General features: G+C 33.6%; 2 protein-coding genes across 2 annotated transcripts; both read right to left on the bottom strand.

Annotated features, from left to right (window-relative positions):
• Positions 1 to 6,832: 6,832 nt before the first annotated feature.
• LOC123547816 (uncharacterized) lies at positions 6,833 to 9,589 on the bottom strand. The gene is made up of 2 exons (XM_045335068.1): positions 9,178 to 9,589; positions 6,833 to 7,941 (listed from the first exon to the last, which is right to left on the bottom strand). The coding sequence occupies exons 1-2, from the start codon at positions 9,530 to 9,532 to the stop codon at positions 7,511 to 7,513; spliced, it is 786 nt and encodes a 261-aa protein (XP_045191003.1). The 5' UTR covers positions 9,533 to 9,589; the 3' UTR covers positions 6,833 to 7,510.
• Positions 9,590 to 17,745: 8,156 nt separating this feature from the next.
• On the bottom strand, positions 17,746 to 19,670 carry LOC123546036 (uncharacterized). Its single transcript, XM_045332223.2, has 2 exons — positions 19,427 to 19,670; positions 17,746 to 18,176 (listed from the first exon to the last, which is right to left on the bottom strand). The coding sequence occupies exons 1-2, from the start codon at positions 19,668 to 19,670 to the stop codon at positions 17,746 to 17,748; spliced, it is 675 nt and encodes a 224-aa protein (XP_045188158.1).
• Positions 19,671 to 26,265: the final 6,595 nt, after the last annotated feature.

The following is a 26,265-nucleotide window of genomic DNA, read 5'->3' as shown; positions in this document are numbered from 1 at the left end:
CACGTCTCCGTAAAAAGCAAGATGTCATAGTTACAGATATAAGTCAAAAAGTCATTGTCATTAAGTTTATTTACTAGCCCCTGGACATTCCAGACTAAACACTGTAACTGCTTCTCATCGACACTCTATTGATCTGATGCAAAACGAAACAGTTTGCCGTCAATATAAAGTTTATCGTATCGAAGTACTGCCTTTTTATAATTTTTTCTTGCTTTGATAAGTTCTGGTATGAGCTGCTTTCGCCGCTCTTATATAATTTTCGGATATTGGTCACTGACTTTAACATCAATCTCCTCACGCTTGTCGTATACTCGCTGCTTCACTGCTTCAAGTTTGTCTGGGGTATAACAGAAGTTTGCCACAATTGGCCTGTTATTTTTGCTAGAAACAAATTTTCCCAGGCGATGGGCTCTTGCTATTTTAAACCTGGTTTTAGCGTCCTCAATTCCAAGATTATTTTTTAAAAAGTTCAAAATTTTGTCCCGACAGTCCTCATTTTTTCTATCCTCTATATTTGCGCATTCAGCAACATTGAAAAAGAGCATAATTATTGTCACGCATTGAACGAAACTGCAAGTCTATTAATTCGTCACTTACGTTACGATTCTCCTGTTTCAAATTTTCACACCCTTTTAATACATTTCGGCTCAACGCCCTTTCTGATTTTACAGCTTTATCAATGTCAGACTTCTTTTTTCCAGTTCTTCACAAAAGTTAGCATCAAAATTTCTACTAGCTTCAATATAATTTATTTTGCTATTTGCTTCCATGAGACTGCTTTCAAGCGAAGACACGCGTCTGTCAATTTTTTCCATTTTTTGAGTCAAACATGATAATTGCGATTCAATGGTATCCAATTTGCCTAATCTCTTGGTCATAGCCTCAAGTTTATCGATAATCATCTGATTAAAATTCGCCATAGCCGCCTGCGGTTGTGGTACTTGATTTTTTGAGGTCACAAATTGAGTATGAGGGGGTAAAAATTGACCAGGGTAGGGAGGCACTTGGGGCAGTTGGGACACCTGGGGCAGATAATTTGCCATTGGAGAAGTTTGTTCTGCCATATTTAGTCTCTTGTCTATAGGAACACTCGCTTGCGAAAAGCTGCACTGAACAAAAACTAAGAAACAAAATGAAATTTCAGGGACTTCAAGGAATCTTTAGATTTAAACTTATAAAACTGGAAAAAACAGTCAAGAATGTGAACGATGTTAAGTCTATGAAAACCAAAAAATTAGGAAAACAGTCACATAATGTTATTTAAAACTGATAGAAAGATACTGAGTGCTGTATGAACGGCACTTCAGAGTTGCTGAAAACATTTTGAAATAGACTTTAAGAAGACCCTTTTGAACCAAAGGTCGCAATCAAGCAAATAGATAGCAAACTCAGTTGAATCATGGCTGTTTATGAGAGGTAATGATGTGTGAAAAGCACCTTACGCCCCCCTAGCATTGGCTTAAGAGGAATTCTATTTTAGTAAGTATGGTCCGAAAGAACCAGAAAATCAAACAACACTGAAAGTGAGTACAAGGATACTTTTTACAACCATCACAAGGCACGGCACTTAAAGAGTATTTAAGGGATAGCAAATTGTTTTTTAAGCTCATCCTTTTGAAGCATAACAACACAATCGAGCAAAATAATAGCTGACTTGATCTGATTATGTCTGTTCGTTAGGTGTAGTGAAATGTGAAACTGTCCTCATACCCCTAGCACTAGCTTAAACAGTGTTCTGTTATAGTGAAATTTTATGGATTACTTAAAATGTGAACTTAAAATTAGATGAAATGTCTAAAAAATATGGAATGCACAAATTATGAGGCAGCAGTGTTACAAGAATCAAATTTTGTATGTCTTGATTAAGATGTTACTAACGATGTTTTCACTTTAATGTTACCTAATATAGCATATTTACTCTCTTGTTGGTTATCTGTTATGAATAATATGTTGCTTTATAGCATATCATTCATAAATTAGAAAGCAAATGACAAAAGAAGATCATAGGCTATCAAAATCACTTTATTTTTATAAATGAAATTTGATTACACTTTGATTCTGAAGCAATCTGTATCATACTCTCGAGTTTCTTGCTACAGTTGAATTTTTGACAAAGAGATAATGCCTTTGTCATAACCTTTAGTATGTAACTTAATTGATAATCAAACTTTTTTGTTATGACTGATGCATAGTTACTCTTAGTAGTGTTTCTCTTAATGTTACGGTATATCAAGGAATATTCCAAGACATAATATAATTTAGTCCTTGTCTGTACAATTAAGAATACAAAAAAAAATATATTGTACATTCTGTCATTCTTGTAAATGTTTCAAAATGACTACAATAGTCTTCTTTATTTTATATGTATAAAGTTTTATATATTTCTTATATCTTGATTTGGTATCACTAATACAATTTTGTCCAGCTGGTTTTAGTTTTAAATCTATAGTTTTTACTTTAAATACCAGCATATTTTCCTTTGTTTGTTAGTTTTGGTTTAGCACCACTTTGCACAAGAAATTCAGTCATGTTATGTTAAGCAATTTAACAAGTGTCCATGGATTCTGTACTGGAACTACTCAGTTCTCTGTAGGCAAGTGCTAAGTTCTCCGTATTGTACAGGTGGGTGTAAGTCTACTTCTACAAAGCTGACTTTAGACACGATGTCTTTATTTAATCGTCACGGAGAACAAAGGCCTCATCCAGATACCTGACTCAGGACCCTATGATTCATCCTATAAAGCTAGGGTTGGTTTTGTATATGTTCTTACTTTTTCTAAAATTAAAAAACTTGACTTTGCTAACAGGAAGACTGAAAATATCGGCTGTATGATCATAATATTATGGATGCACAGATGGATATTATTGCGTGTTTTATTGAAATTCCATTTAAAATTAGAGTTACATGGATGGTACAATATATATTTTAGGCTATTTCTGAAATAACAGAAGGAAACCTTCTTAAAACTAACAGCTAACAGTTTAAATATATCAGTATGCGACAATTAGAGCTTCAACTTCATTTTAAATATCTTTTTAAAAAGCAATGGTAGTGGTAGCGTATTTTAAAGTGTGTTACGGAAAAAATATCACACTCTCTGACAAGAAAAGAAGTATACTGTATTATTAGGTTGTTGAAATGGTAACGTAACATGTGTAATGTATACTACATTTTTATTCTTCCTTTAATAAAGTATTAATTCTACAAACATTAAATACTACATAAAAATTGGTTTTTCATTGATAAAATTAATCATATCATTTTATTCAGTTTTAGGGGTTTTTATTCGAATTTTATTCGTTGTTTGTGACACTGGTTCATTTTATGCAAATTAGCTGAGCACATCCAGCTTTAAGTAAACAAATGTGCCATAAAAGTAACAAAATAATATATTACAAAGCATTGAGAGACTTTAAGACTAGAACAAAGCTGATTAGTACATTCAAATTGATTTGAAACTTAGAAAATGTTATTTCTTAACAAAATTTTGTTACTTTTTAATATTCTCATTAATATTCATGAATATGCAATATTAGTTAATTAACATAAAAATACTGTTTTTAAAGGCCAATGTTTTAGCTCCATTTTGACACCATTTTGATTGTTTTATCACTAACACTGACCAAGATATGACTGATTATCATCTACATTGTCGTCCTTTTAAAAAATGAATGGCTGCCATGGAAACAGTGAAATCATATACAGTTCATGGGAACATTTTTTATTTCGAAAGAGTTGGTCCTGCCGAACAATTTGGTACCTATGAAAAAATGTCTAGTGAGGATGGGTGGGGGGTGCATGGTAGACCTCATTGGTCCCCGTACTATTATAGCAATTACATCATTTATACTTAACCTTTTTATTTCTTTTAGATTTTTATTAGTGCCAAATTCCTTGAAGATTTGCCAGATCATGTTTTTCTTCTGCATTTTTTTCATACAACTGTTTTCTTTGTTGTCTAATCTATATTTAACTGAATTTTTTTATCTTTGTATAGTTTAGAAGATTTATTAGGGAAAGAAGACCACGCTCTTTTATTGCTTGGAATATTTCTGAAGTAAACCACTTGATATGTACGCCTTACACGTTTTATTTGTATTGGTGCATATTTATCCACAATGTTTAAAAATGCTGAGTTGCATATCCATAGATATAACATATTACTTACAGTACCTCCATCCATTATGTCATTTACACCTGAATTTTGGAGGTCATTACAAAAATCAATTTTATTAAAATTCTTAAAACTACGAATCGAGATTGTGTCATGTGACAAGGTTTTAATAGTTGTATTTAATTTTCTATTACAAAATAAAGGAAAGTGGTCACTATTTCCAATTGTAGGATCACTTATATTAGTAATATTCTGCAGAGGTGCAATGCTTTCCTAACTAAGGTTTTCTCGTCTGCCACACAAGCATTCATTTACTGGGCATTTTCTAGAATTGAATTCGCCAAATATTTTTACTCTTGGCATTACTCAAACTCTCTATTTCCATAACACAACGATATCATTTTGTGAAACGTAGATTTTCATCATCAGAAGCAGATTTCGTACTTTGGTTTAGCCAGATCCTAAGAGTGGCCCGAAGGAAAACGTTTTGCTCGGCAATATGGAAAGTGCGAATGGAAGGTAGTTTTGCTGATCGTCTGCGAATTAGCTTCTACAGGGGTCTGTTTAGACGCCTGCAGCATATTTTTAATCCTTCTCTGATATACATATGTTAACTCACCAGCGGTTCATTTTTGATAAAAGAAAAAATAATAAGTTAAGAGCTATCGGAATACTTTATCGATGCAGGGTGATGAGGGAATAATTGGCAGGTTGCTGTGTTTCAAGTTTAATTAACGTCTAAGAACAAATGTAATGTATATGGTACTAAGTAATTCTTAAGTTGAAATATTGTTTAACAAACAAATAAACGGTATAGTTGGACATGTCTAGCCGTCGCCTGTATCAAAAAATCCACCAATAACTTCCCAGATTAACTCTTTGTTCTAATTTCAACTTTATCTTATGCAGACCTCTGCCTTTAGCAGTCCGATCGTGTTGCTCTCTTGGCCGGTTGTCTTATACAGCAGTGATTGGGAAAGAAATTTTGTCCATGGGACAATGGCTCGTCATACACAATAAATTATGTGACATTTATAAATTTTATGTGACATTCAGAAATTTCTATGGGACAATTGCGACTTGTAAACTAAGAACTGGCATTGTAGTATGTACACATTTCAGATTAAAGAAGCTCTCAGTAAAAAACAAATATAGTAACTAATACTGTAACAGCTTGTCAATAAAGAAAATTATTGAAAACTGACAAAAAATGAAAGTCTAGAATAAAATACGATGTGAAAACATGTTTTTAGCTCGACTATTCGAAGAATAGTCTAGCTATTCTACTCACCCTGGCGTCGGCGTCGGCGTCGGCGTCACACCTTGGTTAAGTTTTTGCATGCAAGTACATACAGCTATCATTTAAAGGCATATAGCTTTGAAACTTATTTATTCTTTTTTTAGGTCAATTACCAACCTCACTGGGTCAAGTTCCATAACTCTAACATGTATTTTGAGCAAATTATGCCCCCTTTTGGACTTTCTGGTTAAAGTTTTACATGCAAGTTAATATCTCCAAAACTAATGCAGATATTGAATTGAAACTTCACATGTGTCTTCGGGGTTATAAAACTAGTTGATAGCACCAAGTCCCATAACTCTGACCTTCATTTTGGCCAAATTATGCCCCCTTTTGGACTTAGAAAATTCTGGTTAAAGTTTTGCGTGCAAGTACATACAGCTATTACTAAAAGGCATATAGATTTGAAACTTATTTTTTCTTTTTCTAGATCAATTACCTACCTCACTGGGTCAAGTCCAATAACTCTGACATGTATTTTGGCCAAATTATGCCCCCTTTTGGACTCAGAAAATCCTGGTTAAAGTTTTACATGCAAGTAACTCTCTCCAAAACTACTACAGATATTAAATTGAAACTTCACATGTGTCTTCCGGGTTATAAAACTAGTTGATAGCACCAAGTCCCATAACTCTGGCGTGTATTTTGGGCAAATTATGCCCGCTTTTGGACTTAGAAAATCCTGGTTAAAGTTTTGCGTGCAAGTACTTACCGCTATTACCAAAAGGCATATAGCTTTGAAACTTATTTATTCTTTTTCTAGGTCAATTACCAACCTCACTGGGTCAAGTTCCATAACTCTTAACATGTATTTTGAGCAAATTATGCCCCCTTTTGGACTTAGAAAATTCTGGTTAAAGTTTTACATGCAAGTTACTATCCCCAAAACTAATGCAGATATTGAATTGAAACTTAACATGTTTCTTCGGGGTTATAAAACTAGTTGATAACATCAAGTCCCATAACTCTGATATGTATTTTGGTCAAATTATGTCCCCTTTCGAACTTAAAACTCTTTTGATATTTAACATTTTGGGTAATAATTTCCTGCTTCTGTGACAATATTTCGAATAGTCGAGCTTGGCTGTCTTACGGACAGCTCTTGTTAAACACTGGAAGCACTTTGAATCTGCACACTGAATACATTCCTTTGTGTAAGATTTGCACTATTAAATAGTTTCATCCTTTTGCATTCAATACAATTTAGACATATGACACAGGGCTCATCAGCACTTAAACTTATGAGACATTTTTCATTTTTATGTGACTATGGCTCATGTCTCATGGGTTTCCCAGTCACTGATACAGGTTTGACTGTATGTAACTTTGTAACAACGACCTAAATAGACTTATTTGCGGGATATTGTTTTAGAGTCATATATACATTCTAAGCAAAACTAAGTGGAAATGAACATGCTGACAAATTCCACCCAAGCTTTAATAAGTACTCAAGCCATTGACAGATATTGGAGAAAACAATTATTGAAAACAGGAATTACATGGCAGCCATATTACAAAGAATTGTATTGTGAGCGATTAAAAAGGTAAATGGTTTTGCATTTGCGGTCAGTGCAGACCAAGGTCAGCAGTGCAGGCTGATTATGGTCTGCACTGTTCGCCATTCAGTCAGTAAATTTCCAGTGAACACTCCTCTGAAAAATAAGTAGTACTGCCCAAATTAAATGATAGAGCAGTCCAGTTAAGAAATATAGCAGGGTAAGGGTTAATATCTACCTTTGTCTTTGAGGCGCAGTTTCCATACTTCTTTATTAACAAGTATAAGGAAACCAATCTGTCAGTTCATACTGACGGTAAATCGTACCAGAAAATAGTTTAAGAAGTGATACCAAGGATAAACCCCAAATATTATTAACATATTAAGATATTTGGAAAGTTGGAATTTGCAACAGAATATTTCATCATTTTGAAACTTCCTACTAAACATGATAACTGCAAAAATATCTTTAATCAATTAAAAATGTCAGGAATAATATTTCAAATATGATTTGCATATTCTTTGTAAAACATGCGGAAATTATACATGTATTGTTAAATGCATTAATGACCTTGTTGTTGCTGTTAAATCAATTTTCTTCTAAATCGCTTGAACAAAACGACCAGAGAATGTGTTCCAGTGATACCTAGCGTTCTCAACCAATATGGTTCCCGAACCAGAGATAGATATAATCTTAATTTTCACATTCTCATTCTTATTAACAATGGTCATGGCATCAAAGCTGTAGCAGGAAAAACTACTAGTACTGTGTTTTTGGATCCGTGATATTTGAAATGGCTTGTCATTAGCCATGAAGGCAAAATCAACACGCCTTCCATTATACACACAGAATTGTACAGTAAAGGTATAAACGCCAGTATAAGGAGCGGTAAATACACCATTCTCTTTGTTGTAAGCGTCGCCTTTATTTAAGACGATCTCTGTGAAAATCATTGTTTGTCCGCTTGTCGGTGTGTTATGTTTTGGATATCTAGCAGAGAATATAACGACTTCTGGTATTTTCACGCTCTCTGTAAGAACAAAATTTATAAATATTTGTTAAGTGTTATTATATTGGAAACAACATTTTACTGTAAGAATAAAACTGATACATACTTGTATTTGTAAAGTATTATTATACTGAAACAGCATTTCACAGAAAGAAGTGTCAATTACAATCATTTATAAAATACAACTGGACAAGAAAAGTGAAATAAACGTTTTGTAACTTTGTAAGGTTTAAAACTAAGATATGCTTAAATATCACTGATAAGGACCAAGTAAAAGCAGTGCATTCGTCTCTGATTACCATGTTTATTCATAAAGTATTTTCTTTTCATTTGTTCTGTGAAAAAAGAGAAAGCTAAACAGAATATACAAACAGCAAAAAACCATATGAGAAAAGGTGATAATGTAACAAAGCACTTTCAGTCATTGCTTGAAAGGTCGGTAAAATAATTTATATAGCTTGAATTAATGGCATATAAAATTATAATTTTAACACAAATTAATGAAAATAAAAACCTAGAACAAATATTACAGTTACTCCAAACCGCAAGCCATCGCCATCTTTACCGAAAGTAAAACAAAACGGTCAAAATGATGGAAAAATGTTGCAACTTCATAATATGATATTCCAAAAAGAACGTATTTTTCCGAAAATAAAATAAGAAAATGTATAGCTTAGACAAAACATATTAAAGACAACTGTAACGGATATATTTGAATTTTTGCTTTTCTAGTAATATCGTAATTGAACACCCAGTTTTATCTGAGTGAAATTTAATTGATAGAACTTAATTCCAAGCACTATAATTTTGTTTAACATTTAGAATACTTACAGTATCATCTACCATGTTGAAATTAAGATAATTCAATAGCTAAAAAATCTGGTTCAGTATGGCATTTATGTTTAATAATGTTATTAGTTTTACTTTTTCCTCTACATTAAAGAATTCGCATAACGTACAATTATGCAACCGACCAAGCTGCTTTTTAGATCATTTACCCAGATTTAACAAATAGCAAATTATTACTCCATGGTCCACGGAGTAGACTGAAGAGTTTATAATTAATTACTTTACAATTTTTATACAATGATGAAACATCACGGTCCCAATGTCATTTTCATTACATGTCAAGGATCTTTTCTCTAGACGCAAACAAATCAAGGACTAATATCAAACAGGGAATGCCATGTTCCAAAAACGCAGCCTCCCCAAAACGAAACCCACAGTTGACAAGTTAATAAGTCAAATGGAACTAACCCTTTAGTTCTTTATTCCATCTGTCTTTCTCTGCTGCTAGTACCTTCAGTTCGTCTTGAACTTGTGTTTTTGTCTCTTGAATGGCAGTGTCTAATGCTGTAACGCTTGTGTCTTTCATGGTCAGTAGTGTCTTCTCCCATGTGCTTCTTTCTGTTTGTAGATTACCAAGAGTTGTCGTTACTTGGTTCCGAGACTCTTCAATTTCCTTTTTCATTGCTTCCACAGAAATTTCAAGTCTTATCATTTTTTCTAAAAGCTTCTCTTCGTAATGAAATTTAGAACAGTGCGGTTCTGAAATGCAAATGTGAATAAATACCGCAACAATGAAGCTTGAAGTGACAACATTCGTAAACATTTTTAACTTTTTTGAACTCAATTGTACGTTAAGTGTTTGAACTAAAATTGAACTGAGGTGTTCGGACACACATTTATATATAACTTGTATTTGATAATTTATGCAGGTTGCCACGGCTAGTATTTTAGTAGGTGATAGAGGGGGATGAGGGAACATTGTAGACAGGTTTATTTTCTCTTTTTTTTTGCAAAATATTCACGTCCGGCTTACCAGTGTGATGAGAACGAGACCTCAAATCGAGAGATGATGATTTGACCGGCGACAGTACTAAATAATTCATTCTCCGCCTTTATACAGGTGTTTTTTCGTTATTGGAGATAAACAAATTAGTTTTATCATAGTGCATTGTTACATAAATGGATAATATTTCTATGTAGTAGGAATGAACAGGTGCTGGCTTTCTGGCGTTGAATACATTATGTTTTACTTTCTTATGACTTTGTCGTCGGGCAGTGGTATACTGGATTGCTATACTGCTGTTGCTCAAGTAATTAACAATGCACAATAGATTTTTATGGTACTTGTTGTTTGGTTTGGGGTATATCGACAGGGGCTTTTTACGACAATCCTCATTGAATCGAAAATTTAAAATTTAAAAAAGAAACATCAGCAAAGTATGTTCTTGCTATATAGTTTTCAAAAATATAAATAATCAAGTTAAACAACAGCTGTCAGTAACGACATAAAATGGATACTCAGAAATTAGCTAATTATTAGAATAATAGAAAGTAGGAATTACTCAATGTTAGGTATTGTGGTATTGTAATTTGTATTGCAAGCATCCAAGCATTTTAACATTTATCATTTTATTTCATTTAAACGGCATTAGGAATGCCTTTAATTTACACTGACACATTATCATTTTCATTTGACCTTGCTCAGATTATACAGGGAGGAATTTTAACAACAACAGCAGCATCGACAACAACAACAACAACAATATTAACATTTACATATATATGGCTAATAAATAGATAGATATATAACTACACGCATATGATAAAATTTGAGATACAAATAAACATAAAATACGGTACTTTTGCTATTTTCTGTCCTTGTTTGCAATATCACAATATTTCAGTTCTCAAGTGATATGCCTTTAAAATATATTTACTAATATGGACAGTTGTACGACAAATTATTTTTGAAGGTTTCGCGGCCATGAAATATTTGGTAACTATTTAATGTGAATAGCATCATACTTAGGATATATCATAAAAAGTGGTATTCATGTTCTACAGCATTTGCAATACAATTTCTACATATTCATTTATTTTTGTCGTAAACAGTGATGTATTTTCTGACGATTTATTTTATTGTGGATTTGTTTTCAAATTATATACCCGGGTAATAACAATCTTTTAATAGAGACTTAATACGACACCATTTACCGCAGACTGTAAGTATCTGTAAGTATGTATTTGTTGAATGTACAATTGTACTTTCTTTAGGCATTTGTACTACGTGATAATTAATAATGAAATTATATTTTTTTTTTATAATTTGACATATCAAAAGATACACATATAAACTGATATTATATTAAGGGTATGAAACAACTGAATTATATGGCAGATGGGTTCAGTTGTGCAGGTGGAAATATAAAAATGGAAGATACGCCTTAAGCTGCTTTCCGGTTTGAAACATATCTTAAAATTGCGATCGGGCTTTTATGGGTGTTTAAAACTAAACCTGTACACTTAATAACGGCAAATGTCCAAGAGTCCTGACATATTTGTCATAAAAGTTTCGATTACACATTAGGGTACTGAGTTCTTTCCGGTCGCTATTACTTTCAGTTCTACTTGACCTTTTGCTTTTGTCTCTTGGATGGCAGATCAAATGCCTTTCTTCTCACAAAATACATTGTGATTGTCTGGCTGTATGACTTTTCACTGCTCATTTAGAAAAAGACCTCTAAAACCTCTACAGGGCCTCGAAATACTTGAAGCAGTAATACAAATGTAATGATAAAATTCTTAAATGTTAGAACTTGAATCATGTTAAATGGTCCATGTTCAAACAATGATTGTCTTCAAGTATTTACTTGTTAAATCACTTAAATATAAGTATACACTTAGATATTCAAATGAAACTTTGAAATTGATAGTCTTTCTACACTAGTTTTATCATCTTCAGATAAGAAGCAATACTGTCTTATTATCAACCTCTCAACGCTGACTAAACATTATGGAACAGACACTGTGACGACTCAGATGAATAACTCGTTTGTAATAAAACAGGTAAGACAAATCAATGGATGTTGGTTTTACGGAGCACCATCATAGTGCAGGTTGTATGGGGCCAGACAGGATTTAAATGTTTAGTTTAATGTCTCATTTACAAGAAAATCCCATAAACATTCGAAATAGAATTATAAAGTATGGAATCAAAACAACATCTCCAGCTGGAATTGCAGAGATACAGCAGAACCATGTGTTCTGGCAGTCGTCTCTTACCATAATGCAAGGGTAAGGCAGTGGTTCCAATACTTTTGATACACAATTTGTCAAAGAACTACATGGCACCGCTTCAACGTATCTGTAATTCTTGATAATCTTATACCGTACTGAAATTATGTGCTTCCTGTGTATTTACTTTATTTATAGCGCTTTGGAGTTTAACAAAATAACAGTCAATGTTTGCAGCAAATATTGTAGTTTGTTACATTTTCTATGCATGTTTCATTTATAATCTGACCATAATGTCCCGTTCACATGACAAGGTATTTACACCAATTTCAAAATATGCAAAATGTGCCATTCTTGCGCATATGATTAGCACTTGAGAAAACTCTTTATAGACTAAACTTTTGGCAAGACAAAATGAATTTCAAAACCAGATTGGTTAAAAAATTATCTTCATACCTAAAATTTACCAGTAATGCCATTTTTCATTCAGAAATGAACATAAAAAGGAAGTCAAGATTAACTCTTTAATATTACTTCTATTAGGGCAAACATATCCCTGAGAAACAGTTTTAAAATATAAACACAAAACCTAACACAAGTGCATTTTGAAATAATTTGGTTCTACACTGATGATCCAAAGAGTAAATCATATCAATATTTTTACATTAAGAAAGGGTTTCAGTGTATCGATCAAATGAATATTAAAGATTCTTGCAAGTGAAAATATTATTTAAGAAAATAATAACAGCGCAAACTGTTAAATTTTCTAAAAGAAAGAGATACTTAATATGATGAATTTTATCCCCCCCACCAAAAAAAAAAATGATGCATAGGTGCTGTTATATGTAAACAATTGAAGTTTCAGAGGACTTTGAGCTGATTATGCAAATAAAGTTGTTAATAGTATTTTTGAAACAGTTTTGCACAGGAAGGATCCACTAACTATTTGGCATTTGATTCAAGCTATAATTGTTTGTATTCCTTTTAAAAAGTGTTTTTTCTTCCTACACCGTATTAACATGTGTCTGTACTCTTTCAACGTTTCCCGTCACGTCCGTACATCTCCTAATACAGCTTACCATATATTATTTCGACACGTGTTGCAACTTCTTGGACAAACGTTATATGTTTAGTGTGTTTTTAAACAATTTTAAGTCATATAAACGACGGATTCTCCTGAAGTGGTGCTAAGTCATCACCTCAAGTTTGGAACCTGTCTCTCTTATACTTTCTGATATGGAGCCCGATGACGAAAAAAATACCAGAAGTGAAGTCAAGACCCTGTGACCATGACCTATAAGGCACACCCCCACCCCAACCCCCACCCCCCCACCCCCAAATCCCCCCCCGCCCCCATATCGACACAGTTATAAGTCATATGGCGACTTTCCAGCTTTTGAAGGTGGAGGAAGACCCCAGGTGCCCCTCCGTGAATTATTTCATCACGGGCGGGCACTTTGGTAGAACAACCGACCTTCCGTAAGCCAGCTGGATAGCTTCCTCACATGAAGAATTCAACGCCCCGAGTGAGGCTCGAACCCACATCGATGAGGCGCAAGTGATTTAAAGTCAGCGACCTTAACCACTCGGCCACGGAGCCCCCTTGTGTAAAGATTAAAAGTCTAACTATTACACTTCATACTTTCCTTTCTCAGGGTCACTTTGTCCTCGACCTTTGACCCCAAAAACAATAGGGATCCGCCATAAGCAGTGCTCAGTTATAAGGTATAGCCCTAATACTTTCTGACTTAAGAGTCAGGGAATAGTAAACGCTGACGGATGGACGGACACCATAAAATAATATGTCCATTTTTCCCAAAACTAGCATCTTTAAACCAAAACACCACTTTTGCCTCAAATACATTTACATTTTGGTTACTCGCAACCATATATGCGACATACGAAGGTCGTTGTACGATTTACTAAAGACTACCTACAACTTTCTAGGACTGGTCACACTAGTCATGTGTAGGTAGAGTCGCTGATCAAATCTCACAACGTTTTCAAAACTCTAATTAATGTATCTCCTAGGATAGGTCTTAAAAAAGCCACAACTAATTGCACAACTTAGCGACTATTCACAATGACGTGCAAATAGCCGTGAAGACACGTCAGTCATAGGCTGGTCATTTTAACTTTTTGGGTTGGAATAATTCCAGCATAAACTTTTTGGTGAAATAAGTATGTAAGGAAATGAAACACAGAAAAAAGTCCTCAAAAATATAATGGAACATTTTTGACATATTGCATCTGGAATTCTGAATTAACGTCCAATACGTGTTGTGGCCGTTACTGTGGACCATACATTATGCTGTATTGTTCTCCTATTGTTGTACTATATCATAAATGTTTGCTTTGAATATCAGAAAAAAATATATTGAAGATTTCTAGCTAGTACTGGTAGGATAACTTCTTTGCCGAAAAAGCATCGGGGTATCAAAATTCAGAGCATAGGTGTCATAATTCAGAACATAGATATTTTAACAAATTTATACATATATATTTCTAAAATTAACACGTCGGCATTGAAATTAAAGGGCGTTGAACGCCAAACATGTGTATCTCAAAGTAATATCTTAAGGCACTCGTAAAACTAAAATACATTCACAATGTTACTGCAGATGGGTGGGGTATTTGATAACATCAGTATTTGCTCGAAAGTCAGAAACAGTTACGGCGATTATTTGAACTGTTTATTATGTAATACATGCACGTGAATAAAGAAATGATACTTATATTTCGTTAAATTGATTTTGTTTTAGATAAATAAGCAATACTTCTTTTAATTAAAATCTAAAGGAGCTGCCCTTAAATATCACCTAATTTTCAGACTTTGCTTTTATTTCTTTAGAGGACTGCTTTCCTATATCGCGCAAGTAACTTAACAGGTTATAAATCATCACCAAAGCTACATGTTGGAAATAGTTTAAAGTTCTGACATAATTTCTAGTAATATAACCGGCCTACATCTAATTTTCAGAGTTTGGCTTGGATTTCTTTTGAGGACTTTTTTCATATACCACACAAGTAACTAAAGGTTATAAATCATCAACAAAACTATATGTTGGAATTAGTTTCAGGTTCTGACATTATTTCTAGTAATACAACCGGCTTAAGAACAACCAGGTCTTGTTGCAAAACTTTTCTTCAATTGCTTGCGAGTTCCAGTCGAAGCAGATCATAACCTTTAGAAGGTTGTCATTTCTTTCAGTATGACTGGGGCATAATCTTTTTTTATTTCTGGACAAACCATCTTTATCTAACAAGTTTATCCAGGTTGTATTGAAAAAAGCAAACGATACACATTCGTATAAAGATTTTTAATACGTAGAAAAATATATTTTGCTGTTATAGTTACAATTATGATGTATATATAAAATGAATGTTAAAACACATAATGGAATGTGCAAAATAGGAATATGGTACATTTAATGTACAAATGTTCTAACATGATAGAATTAAAAGAAAACAATACAATATTAACACTATTAACAGTCACACTTCTTTTATATAAGCATTTCTATAAAATGTACAGAAATTATTCAGCATCTGCAGAATCACAGAACCTCTTTTTTCAACTGCATCATCTATAGAGAATAAAAACTTAAAATTTACTTTATTTTCACAGCAAATGTTATTCTTATATCTTAAAGTAATTTGTGTTAATTACAGCATCTTATGAAAAAGCTTTCAAGATTTGATTTGTATTCATTACTTCTAGTATCATAAGATTTCACATAAAACAAGAGCTTTCAAGAGAACAGCAACGCTACTTATTACAAAATGAAGTTAATTGAATAAACAATAAAATCAAAAAGGAGGCAAAATTTAGTAAAAAGAAGGCATATATTTGTTGAGTTTCAAGTCAAACCAATACAATTACAGTAGATCTTATAATGACTATCCAACATTAAATGGTTGAAGAGGACCCCACATGCCACTTCGGGCATTTGCATGCGCAGGCAGGCACCTGGGAAGAACTGCCAGCCTTTTGTAAACCAGCTTGATGGCTTCCTTACATGAAATAATGCTAATTATAGACTAAGGTAAGGTTCTGCACCTAATGTGCATGTAAGGCGGGATAATTCATTGGTATTCAGTGACCTAAACCGCTTGACCTAGGCTTCCATTTAATTCAAGACTTGTCAGTCTCTTTTTTCTGACCAAGCCGGTGTAAAACTTGTTAGGCGTGGGTACACGTTCTTCCTCAAAGATTTTTCAGTGTGCTGGGAGGTGGGAAAACTTTTCAAAGTAAAACCAAGAAGATTTTAAACACAATAGGTGTTTTTCCTGTGACATTTAATCTTTTCGGCTCAAATCTGTAAATGATAAGATTCATGAGCTTAGTTATTAATCCGATGAGCAGAGTATGTTCCTATCAACAGGCTGAAATAAAAATCCTTCAAGTCTGTACATCTAATTACATGAGAGTAAATATATATATATACACATTATAATCAAGAATATGCAAACTTTATTTACACCATTAGTTATACATGAAAATTTACAAATGAATCTCTTTACAAAGGTTATGATATCAGTAGTGGAATATTGTAGAAACAGGAATGTATAAAAAGAAATCTGAAGGCCCTAGTAGATATTATCATTTCAAATCTATATAAATGTAGATACATTTAAAGAATTTAAATTCACAGCCTACCTTGTACGTGATGATAATGCATTAACTGGGCCAATGTGAAAATGTAAAACTGAGGAAGGTTTAACAAAAGATATAAAAATTCGAAACGCAATAGTCAATTCAAAAATGATATGTTCATCTTTTTATGCGTTTGGAATGTTTCACAAACAAATAAGGTCTGAGTAAACATTTACAAAAATCAAGTAAATAAAATTCTATAGCCTCTGCATTTTGCTAATGGAAATGTTTCCATCTAATCAATATTACATGCCTACTGCCAAATTCGATATAACTACTTTAAAGCCTATTCAGTTACTACAATATAATTATTTGTCAGACAAAACTGTGCGAGTGTCAAGGCTACTGAAAGTGGTCTATCAAAAGTACCAGACTTTTTATGTTGTATGATATGTTCAGAAATAAAGTTTATAAAATAGCTCAAACATTTGAAATAGTTTTAAAAAGTACAACAAATGTGTCGTCTACTTTATAAAACAACCATCTCTATTACCACATATCTAATAAATCATTGAAGTCATAGCTCTGGTTATAAGCACTTTTAAATGAAATGTAAGACAAAACTTGATATGTATCAAAATGATCCACATCACAACAAAAATGGTACCTTCTATACATTTTCAGATTTCTACACACCTGAGTTTCCATATATGGATGGAAAAAATAATCTAATTATTTTTACAAAATACTGTAAAATCTATAGTATATGTTGGAGATTCATTTTGCTAGTTTAACCACTAGCCTGCTAAATTTCTAAAATGGAATTGCCCATCATTCAATTGGGGCTGTACCATTTAATATTCAAAGGGATGTTGATTGAAATTTTACTGACTGAATAGCAAACAGTGCAGACCATGATCCGTGCAGGCTGATCTCGGTCTGCACTGGTCGCAAAGGCAGAATCACTTGCCGCAAGCAGGCTAAAGGTTAACCTTGAGCATCTGTAAATAAATCTCTGTATTTTTCAATAATTTGTTGTATATATAGGGTATTAAATCAACCATTCTAGTTCTCAAAATCAATTAAAAATGCCAGAAACAATATTTCAAATATGATTTGCGTATTCTTTGTAAAACATGTGGAAATTATACATGTATTGTTTAATGTATTAATGGCCTTGTTGTTGCTGTTATATCAATTTTCTTCTAAATCGCTTGAATAAAATGACCAGAGAATGTGTTCCAGTAATTACTATTGCTCTCAAAGAATGTGTTTCCTGAACTAGAGCTAGCTATAATCTTGATTTTCACATTCTCATTCATATTAACAATGGTCATGGCATCAAAGCTGGAGCAGGAAAAACTACTACTACTGGATCTATTTATCCGTGTTTTCTTAAAAGGTTTGTCATTGGTCATGAAGGCAAAATCAACATGCTTTCCAGGATTCACACAGAATTGTACAGTAAAGGTATAAACGCCAGTATAAGGAGCGGTAAATACACCATTCTCTTTGTTGCAAGCGTCGCCTTTATTTAAGATGATCTCTGTGAAAATCATTGTTTGTCCGCTTGCCGGTGTGTAATGTTTGGGACGTCTTGCAGAGAATAAAACGACCTCTGGCATTCTCACGCGCTCTGTACGAATTAAATTTATAAATATTTGTTAAGTGTTATTATATTGAAAACAACATTTTCTGTAAGAATAAAATAATTACAAATTTGTAAAGTGTTCTCTTACTGTAAGAATAAAATTGATACAAACATGTATTTGTAAAGTGTTACTACACTGAAAACAGCAGTTTACTGTATGAATAAAATTAATAAATATTTGAGTGTTATTAAATTGAAAACATCATACTATACTGTAAGAACAAAATTACAATCATTTGTAAACAACTACTGCTCAAGGAACATTTGCTTCCAATTAGGCTAGGAAATAAACATTTTGAAACTTTGGATACGGACCGTGTTAAAGGGATGAAATCGGCCCAGATAACTGTGTTGATAGTTTAATTATTTTATGATTTTTTTTCTTTACATGTGTTTTATTGAACAACATTCTCGCAGTTAAACCGAATATACACACAGCAAAACGGACACGTCGATCAGCGATAATGGAACAAAACACATTTAATCACTCCATTGCTAGATATCTATAGACGGGCGTAGGCGATTAAATGCGCATTTAAGGATATATTTAATGGTAATTATAACACAATATAAATTATTCCATCGCGTCCATGAAAATAAAGTGCGAATATACTCCAAGCCATAAGCCATCTTTACCGAAAATAAAATGGGCCAAATTGTTGATGCCCGAAAGAACGTTGTGCACAACTTGAAAAATATGATATTCCTAAAAGACAAATGTAACGGAAATATTTGGATTTGAAGTTTTCATGTAATATCCTAATTGAACATGCAGTTTTATGTTAGTGCAATTTCATTGATAAAACTTGATTCTAAGCACAATATTTAACATTCAGAACATTTACAGTTATCATTTTACCGCGTCAAATTGTTAAATTTTAGATAATTAAAAAGTAGCTTATTTCGATGATCTCCTTTCAAAATGTGGTCCTGTATGGCACATACGTTTAATTAGTATGAATTTTTATTTCTACTTTTTCCTTTTCCTCATAACTTCACATGATACACAAATATACACCCCATCAAGCTGCTTCTTATAGATCAAATACGCACATTTAACAAATATTAAAATAGTACTCGGTCCTCCTCAAAGTAGAATGAACATCTTTTAAATCAATAACCTTTACAACTTTCATAAAATGATAAAACGTTAAGGTCTTGGTGTCATTTTCTTTACATGTCAAGCATATTTTCTCTAGACGTAATTACAATTTGATTGCAGAAATGGTACAAACCCGTTAGGTCTTTATTCCATCTTTCTTTCTCAGCCGCTAGTACGTTTAGTTCCTCTTGAACTTGTGTTTTTGCCTCTTGAATAGCAGTGTCTAATGCTGTAATGCTTGCGTCTTTCATGGTCAGCAATGTTTCCTTCCATGTGCTTCTTTCTGTCTGCAGATTACCAAGAGTTGTCGTTACTTGGTTCCGAGACTCTTCAATTTCCTTTTTCATAGCTTCCACAGAAATTTCAAGTCTTATCATTTTTTCTAAGAGCTTCTCGTCGTAGTGGAATTTAGAACAGTGTTGTTCAGAAATACTATAACGAAAAGTTGTCACCAATATGACGAATGCTGCAACAAATTTCGGAAACATTTTATCCTTTTTTGAGTCAAGTCTACGTTAGATGTTTCTACTGAAATTGTGTGGAGTTCTTCACGATACATATGTATGTTTGATCTTAAGTAAATACGTTTTAACTGGTTTCCCTTGACCATTTATTTGGTAGGTGGTAGAGGTGGGTAATATCACAAAAGAATGGTTTTTAGGGTTAAAATAACTGCTTTACCATTTCATGAATGCCCGACTAATAACACAATATGGAGAACAAAACACTTCCTATTGAGAGGTGTCAGGTACGATCCACAAGCAAGGCGCATGTTCTCCACATCCATTTTGTCTGAAGTCATTCGTTCTCCGCCTTTGATTCTTATAACTGTCCGATAAAAAGTCAATATTGAGACACTGGATATGTGAACTCACTGCCTTTTATTCAAGTGTACCTCAGGAATTTGAAATGAAATGGTGTCTTTAGGATGAATGTACTTTACGAAATCACTTTTTTACTTTATAATTTGTCATATTCAAAAGATACACATATAAATTGATAATATATAATTATGAAGCATTTGAACTATATGACAGACTAGCTTTCAAAACACAGGTAGAAATATATTAACAATGGATTTAAGCCCTCAGCAATGCAAAGGAAACATTTTGTCTATCAAATGCCTTATTGCCTGACTATCTAACTACTCGCTGCTCACTTAGCACAAGACTGTAAAACCTCTGGAGAACCTCGAAATACTTGAAACAGAAAAACAAATTTAATGATTCTTAAATGTTAGAACTTGCATTGATTTAAATAATCTGTTGTTTGAAGATTGGTTTGTCTTCAAGTGCATATTCGTAAGATCACTTAAATATAAGTATACACTTAAAGATTCAAAGAAACATTGAAATTGATTGTTTTTCTATATTAGTTTTTAGTATCTTCAGATAAGAAGCAATACTGTCTATTATCTACCACTCAATAATGACTAGACAAACAGAACAGACACTGTGACGATGCATAAATCGTTTGTAATAAAATAGGTAAAACGCGTCAATTGATTGGTTTTAACGGCGTACCAACGTAGTGCAGTTGTATGGTGCCAGACAGGATTGAAATGTTTGGTTTAACGTCTCATTTACCAAAAAAAAAAAAAAAAAATCGAAATAAAATTATAAGGTATGGAATCAAAACAACATCTCCAGCTGGAATTGCAGAGATACAGCAGAACCATGTGTTCAGACACTGGCAGTCGTTTCTTACCATAATGCAAGGGCAATACAGTGGCTCCGATAAGTTTGATACACAATTTGTCACAGAACTACATGGCATCGATTCAACAAAGGTCTGTAATGATTGATAATTTTATATCATACTGACATTATGACTTTCATGTGTACTTACTTTACTTGTAGTGTTTTAGGGTTGTACAAAATAGCAGTAAATGTTGCAGCAAATATTGTAGTTTGTTACATTTTCTATGCATGTTTCATTTATAATCTGATAATAATGTCTTTTTCATATGACAAGATATTTACACTGATTTCAAATCACGCACATGCAACATGCGCAAATAACAAAATGTGTCATTCTTACGCATGTGATTAGCGCTTGAGAAAACATTTCATAGACTAAACTTTTGGCAACGCAAAATGAATAATTTTAAACTTAGATTGGTTACAAAAACCGTTATCTTTATATCTAAAGTTTACCAGTTATGGCATTTTTCATTCAGAAATGAACACAAAAAGGAAATCCAGATTAACTTTTTAATGTTACATCTATTAGGGCAAAAAGATCCCCGAGAAACAGTTTTAAAATATAAAAACAAAAACTACTGCAACTGCATTTTAAAATCATTTAGTTCTTCACTGATGATCCAAAGAGTAAATCCCAATCAAGTTCTTTATATTAAGAAAGAGTATCAGTGTAATCGACCGAATAGGTATTAAAGATTGATAGATTTCTTGTAAGTGAAAGTATTATTTAAGAAAATAGTAACAGCGCAAACGATTAAATTTTAGGTAATTTACCCGTATCATGCTGGACAGGATTGATTCAATCTGCCTTTGCGACCAGTGTAGTCCGTATAGTCTGTGTAGTCTGATCATTATCTGCATTTTCGCTATGCAGTAACTTCATTATAGAAATTTAGCAGGGTAGGGTTAATATAATGAAGTTTGTCAAAAATTGAGATACATGCAAAAATGCTGTACTATGTAAACAATAAAAATTAGAACATTGTATGCTGATTATTCAAAATAAGTTGTTAATAGTATCTTTGAAACAGTTATGAACAAGAAGGGTCCATTGGCTATTTGGTACGTTGATTCTGATAAAGTCTGGCTGTTACAATTCTATTTATTCCTTTAAAATAGTGTCCTTTCTTCCTATATCGTATTTACATATGGATGTACTCTTCCATCTTATGTCCGTAGTTTCCCTCCGTCTTTATAGTGCTGCCCGCCATAGAATGTGACATGATACTCTACTCAGTCACATAGTATTTACATTGGGCTGATCAGTCCTAGTCCTATCCTCTTAATGCTCCAACGCCAACGGGGTCGGAGAGGGAAGCTACTAGCAAAGGATTGAACCCCATGACCTCCCATACTCGATGCGGGCGCTTTAACCACTAGGCTACCGAGCGGTTGGTTTGTGTGGGAGACAATAAGGTTCATGTAAATATTTGAAACCAACACAAATGATTGTTGAAGCACTAAAGCGGTCAAAAAAAAGGGTTCCCCTCGCAAAAAGTTTCTGTACAGTACTGACCCTTTTCCCCTAATTTACAGTATTGACATTTTTCGCTTGATGACTTACTTTCCTGTGCGTTTGTTAACATTACTGATGAGAAATCAATTAGGTCTAGACAAGTAATGATGAACATACAGTCGAACAAAGTTTTTCGCTTTGGGTGACCAGTGTGTGTTTAAAGTATTTTAGTATTTTTGTAGGACAGATATTCCCGAAGTAGTCAATCCAATGCCAGAATTAATAGCAGTTACCTGCATTGTCACTTATAATTTCCTTCTATGCTAAACACAATTGACAGAAAAGAAGCACGACTCCTTGTACTAGAGTCGTTGTGCATGTGTTCATTATGTCTACACCCCATGTACTTACTAGTCCAGGCATAAAAAAGCTAATGACGGCTCCTACAATTTCGACTTCAAAACATTTGGACTCCTAGTTCTAGTACAGGTTCAAACTTGTATTAACACAGACATAGTTTTTCAGTTCCCTTAGTTGCTTTTCACCAGTACTGAATCTTGACAAAGTTACGATTTTCATTTTGTCCAATTAATTTTCATGTCATATATTGCAATCTTATGAAAATAACTTCTGAAAATAGAAAAAAGGAAGTCTCTTCAAAATCGCTTCAGTTGTTGTTAGGTGACATCCTTACAAGCATTCCATTCTTGTTTTGAATAATGTTCAAGATTTCGTAAAATTTCAAAGGGCAGTAACTCCTAAAATGGACGTATTGCATTTATAATCTGAGACAATTTTACAAAAAAAAAAAAAAACATCTCTGTAAGTTCTGACCCAATCCTTTGAACACTGTTGGAGTTATCCAGGCAGGTAGTACTTCATTTTGTAAATTTCCATGGGTCAGAACTCCTAAATCAAGCATTTGTAACAGGAAAGTTCCTAGAAAATTCCACCTATCATAATAATGTAGCCCCAGCTCCGAGAGTTAATAATTTACAACGCCTTTGTCTGTGTGTTTGGCTTTGAGCTCCTAGTGTGACATTGACCTTTAAGATAGGGTTATGGGTCTTGCCCTCGACATGCAATTACGCTAATTTAAAGCAAACAGTTCTGTCACATAAAAAGGTCCATGTATCATGAAGTTACAGTCGAGACAAGATTGGACGGAAGTACATGTACATATGCTTCATTACGTCAATGTATGTATCGTAGTAGGATACTTTTTGCAAGATGGAAAAGAATACTTCCAAGGAAATCAGCACCAAGGGGTATATTTCTGCGACATTATCATCCATATGGGTGAAATTGTAACAAGGGGTCACGGTGACGACCAAGAATTGTAAATGAAATGTATTTCAAAACAATAATCTCAAGTTCACTTTAAAATGAAGTGTGTTTGTAAGTTTGGCCATGCTTATGTCTAAGAAACGATGAATGTTGTTTGCGTTTGCTTAACACATCATTGCCGTATACATGAATTTTGTTGTATTCAACAACCACTTTTGAAGGTTAATATGTTTTGTTTTGTATTTGCTTGGTTTAAAGTCGTACTGACACAATTATAGGTCATATAGTGACTTTCCAGCTTTGATGGTGGAGGAAGACTCAAGGTACCCCTCCGTGCATTATTTCATCACGGGTATGCACGAGAGTTAATATGTATTCTATCCAAACTTGCTGAAGATAAATTACTTCAATTTAAATACAACAAAACAAACAGAAATTTGAGGACAAAATAAAAGTCAGGAAAAACGATTAGTTTGTGCGACAAAACCATTTCCGCCTAACGGGCACGATACGCAAGCAGAACAGGATATGCAGTAAAAGCGGGCATCAAGAACAGATTTCAACAATTACTACAGGGTTAAGAAATACAAGAAACAGCAAGAAGGGGACAATGGGGATAGAGGAGGGGATGGGGGAGATGAAATGGATACTGAGAAATAAGTAACTGAACTGAAAGATAAAAATGGGTGAGGGGTGTAGGTGTCCCCGTGACCTTGACCTTTGAGCCACTGAACCAAATAAAAAAACCCAAAGAAATGGGGATCTTCCTTAAGTGGTTCTTAGTTATTATGTAGTTTGAAAGTCGTAGCTATTATACTTTATGACTCAGTCTGGAAATCATTTGAAGTATTTGATCTTTGACCTACTGACCCCAAAAACAATAGGCATTCGCCTAAATTGGTACTTAATCATGTAAAGTTTGGAAGCTGTAGCTATTATACTTTCTGATATGGAGACCAGAAACGAAAAAAATACCAACAGTGAAGTCGGGTCCGTGTGACTCTGACCTTAAAGGCAGAGACCCCCAAAATAATGGAGACCATTTCTAGTGGTACTCTGTTATTGCGTAAATAGTTGCAAGTCGTACCTATTATACGTTTTGAATTTTAGTCTCCAGGTCACTATGACCATTTTAGACTAAGAAAATCTTGGTTAAAGTTTTGCGTGCAAGTTACTATCTCCAAAACTAACGCAGATATTAAATTGTAACTTCACATGTGTCTTCGGGATTATAAAACTAGGTGATGGCATCAAGTCCCATAACTCTGACATGTATTTTTGCCAAATTATGCCCCTTTTAGACTTAGAAAATCCTGATTAAAGTTTTGCATACAAGTTACCACCTCCAAATCTTAAATGCAGATACTGGATTGAAACTCTATATAACATTTAGGATAATATTCCTGCTTCTGGGACAACAATCTGAATTGTCAAGCATTGGCTGTTTTACGGACAGCTCTTGTTAAAACCAGCATTTAAAAACAACTTTTTTGACAGGTAGCTTAATTCTTTTATTGTTAATTATGTAATATAAGAGTGTTGAACTAAAACGTTTCGCTGATGCGGGTAATACCGCGTTGGCCGAGTAAAATTTTAGTCGTAAGTTATAAAGTAAAAATTTACTACTAATACAGATATGGCGCTACATTACATCTCAATTTAAGGCTACCATATATACACTCGTCTGCGTATGTAGAGAACATTGATTCAGCTGACATTATTTTGTTGTGTAGTCTATTTAAAGCGCGCTATAAATATCTGCTAACTACACAATAGTAAATGTAATGTTTCGAAAACAATGCTTATTTCACTTTGATTCATATAACAATATAATTTTGTTGTTTGTCCGGTTACCGGATGTGTAGTCATAACACTCTCGGTACAGTTCGTGTGTTTCCGTATTTTAGTACAAGGGGGTTATCTCCACTTGAACAAGAATTTGAGAATGTAAAAATGTATGTTGTCACAACGCATCATAACACAGCTAAATTTATATGTAAGCATCAAAACGCCTTGCATTAAAACATTTAAGGAACCACTTACGTTCTTTTCATCAATTAGCATACACCATTGACGCTCCAAAGAAGACACAATGCAAGTAACCACTAGTAAATAAGATGAATGATGGATGTGGTTTGTCAGATTATATCATGTCCAAAGAAAACACGAATATTTTAGAAAAATGAAGCAAGCACAGATCATTTCTCAGAATTAAGAATGCATGAATATCAGAAAGAAACACGCAAACATAAAAAGCACAAATGGTCATGTAACAAAGCAAAATGGGATGTCAGAGGAAAGCATGTGAACATAAGAATCACAAATGCATACATGTAAATCGCAAGATTGGATATACGAAAGCACAGTGCAGTTTTTGCCCTAACTCTGTTCCATACCGCAAACCCATATATTCATTTTTGTAAATCAGAAATCTTTTTTACGACAAAAAGAAAAAGGATCCAGTCTATTTCTTGCACACGTGTAAAAGTTGAAATAGAATTATCGGACACCCCCGCAGATTTCTAG

Source organism: Mercenaria mercenaria, chromosome 9, assembly GCF_021730395.1.
Source record: "Mercenaria mercenaria strain notata chromosome 9, MADL_Memer_1, whole genome shotgun sequence".
Classification (NCBI taxonomy): domain Eukaryota; kingdom Metazoa; phylum Mollusca; class Bivalvia; order Venerida; family Veneridae; genus Mercenaria; species Mercenaria mercenaria.
The sequence above is the reverse complement of the archived record's forward strand: the minus strand, read 5'-3'. Positions and strand labels throughout refer to the sequence as shown.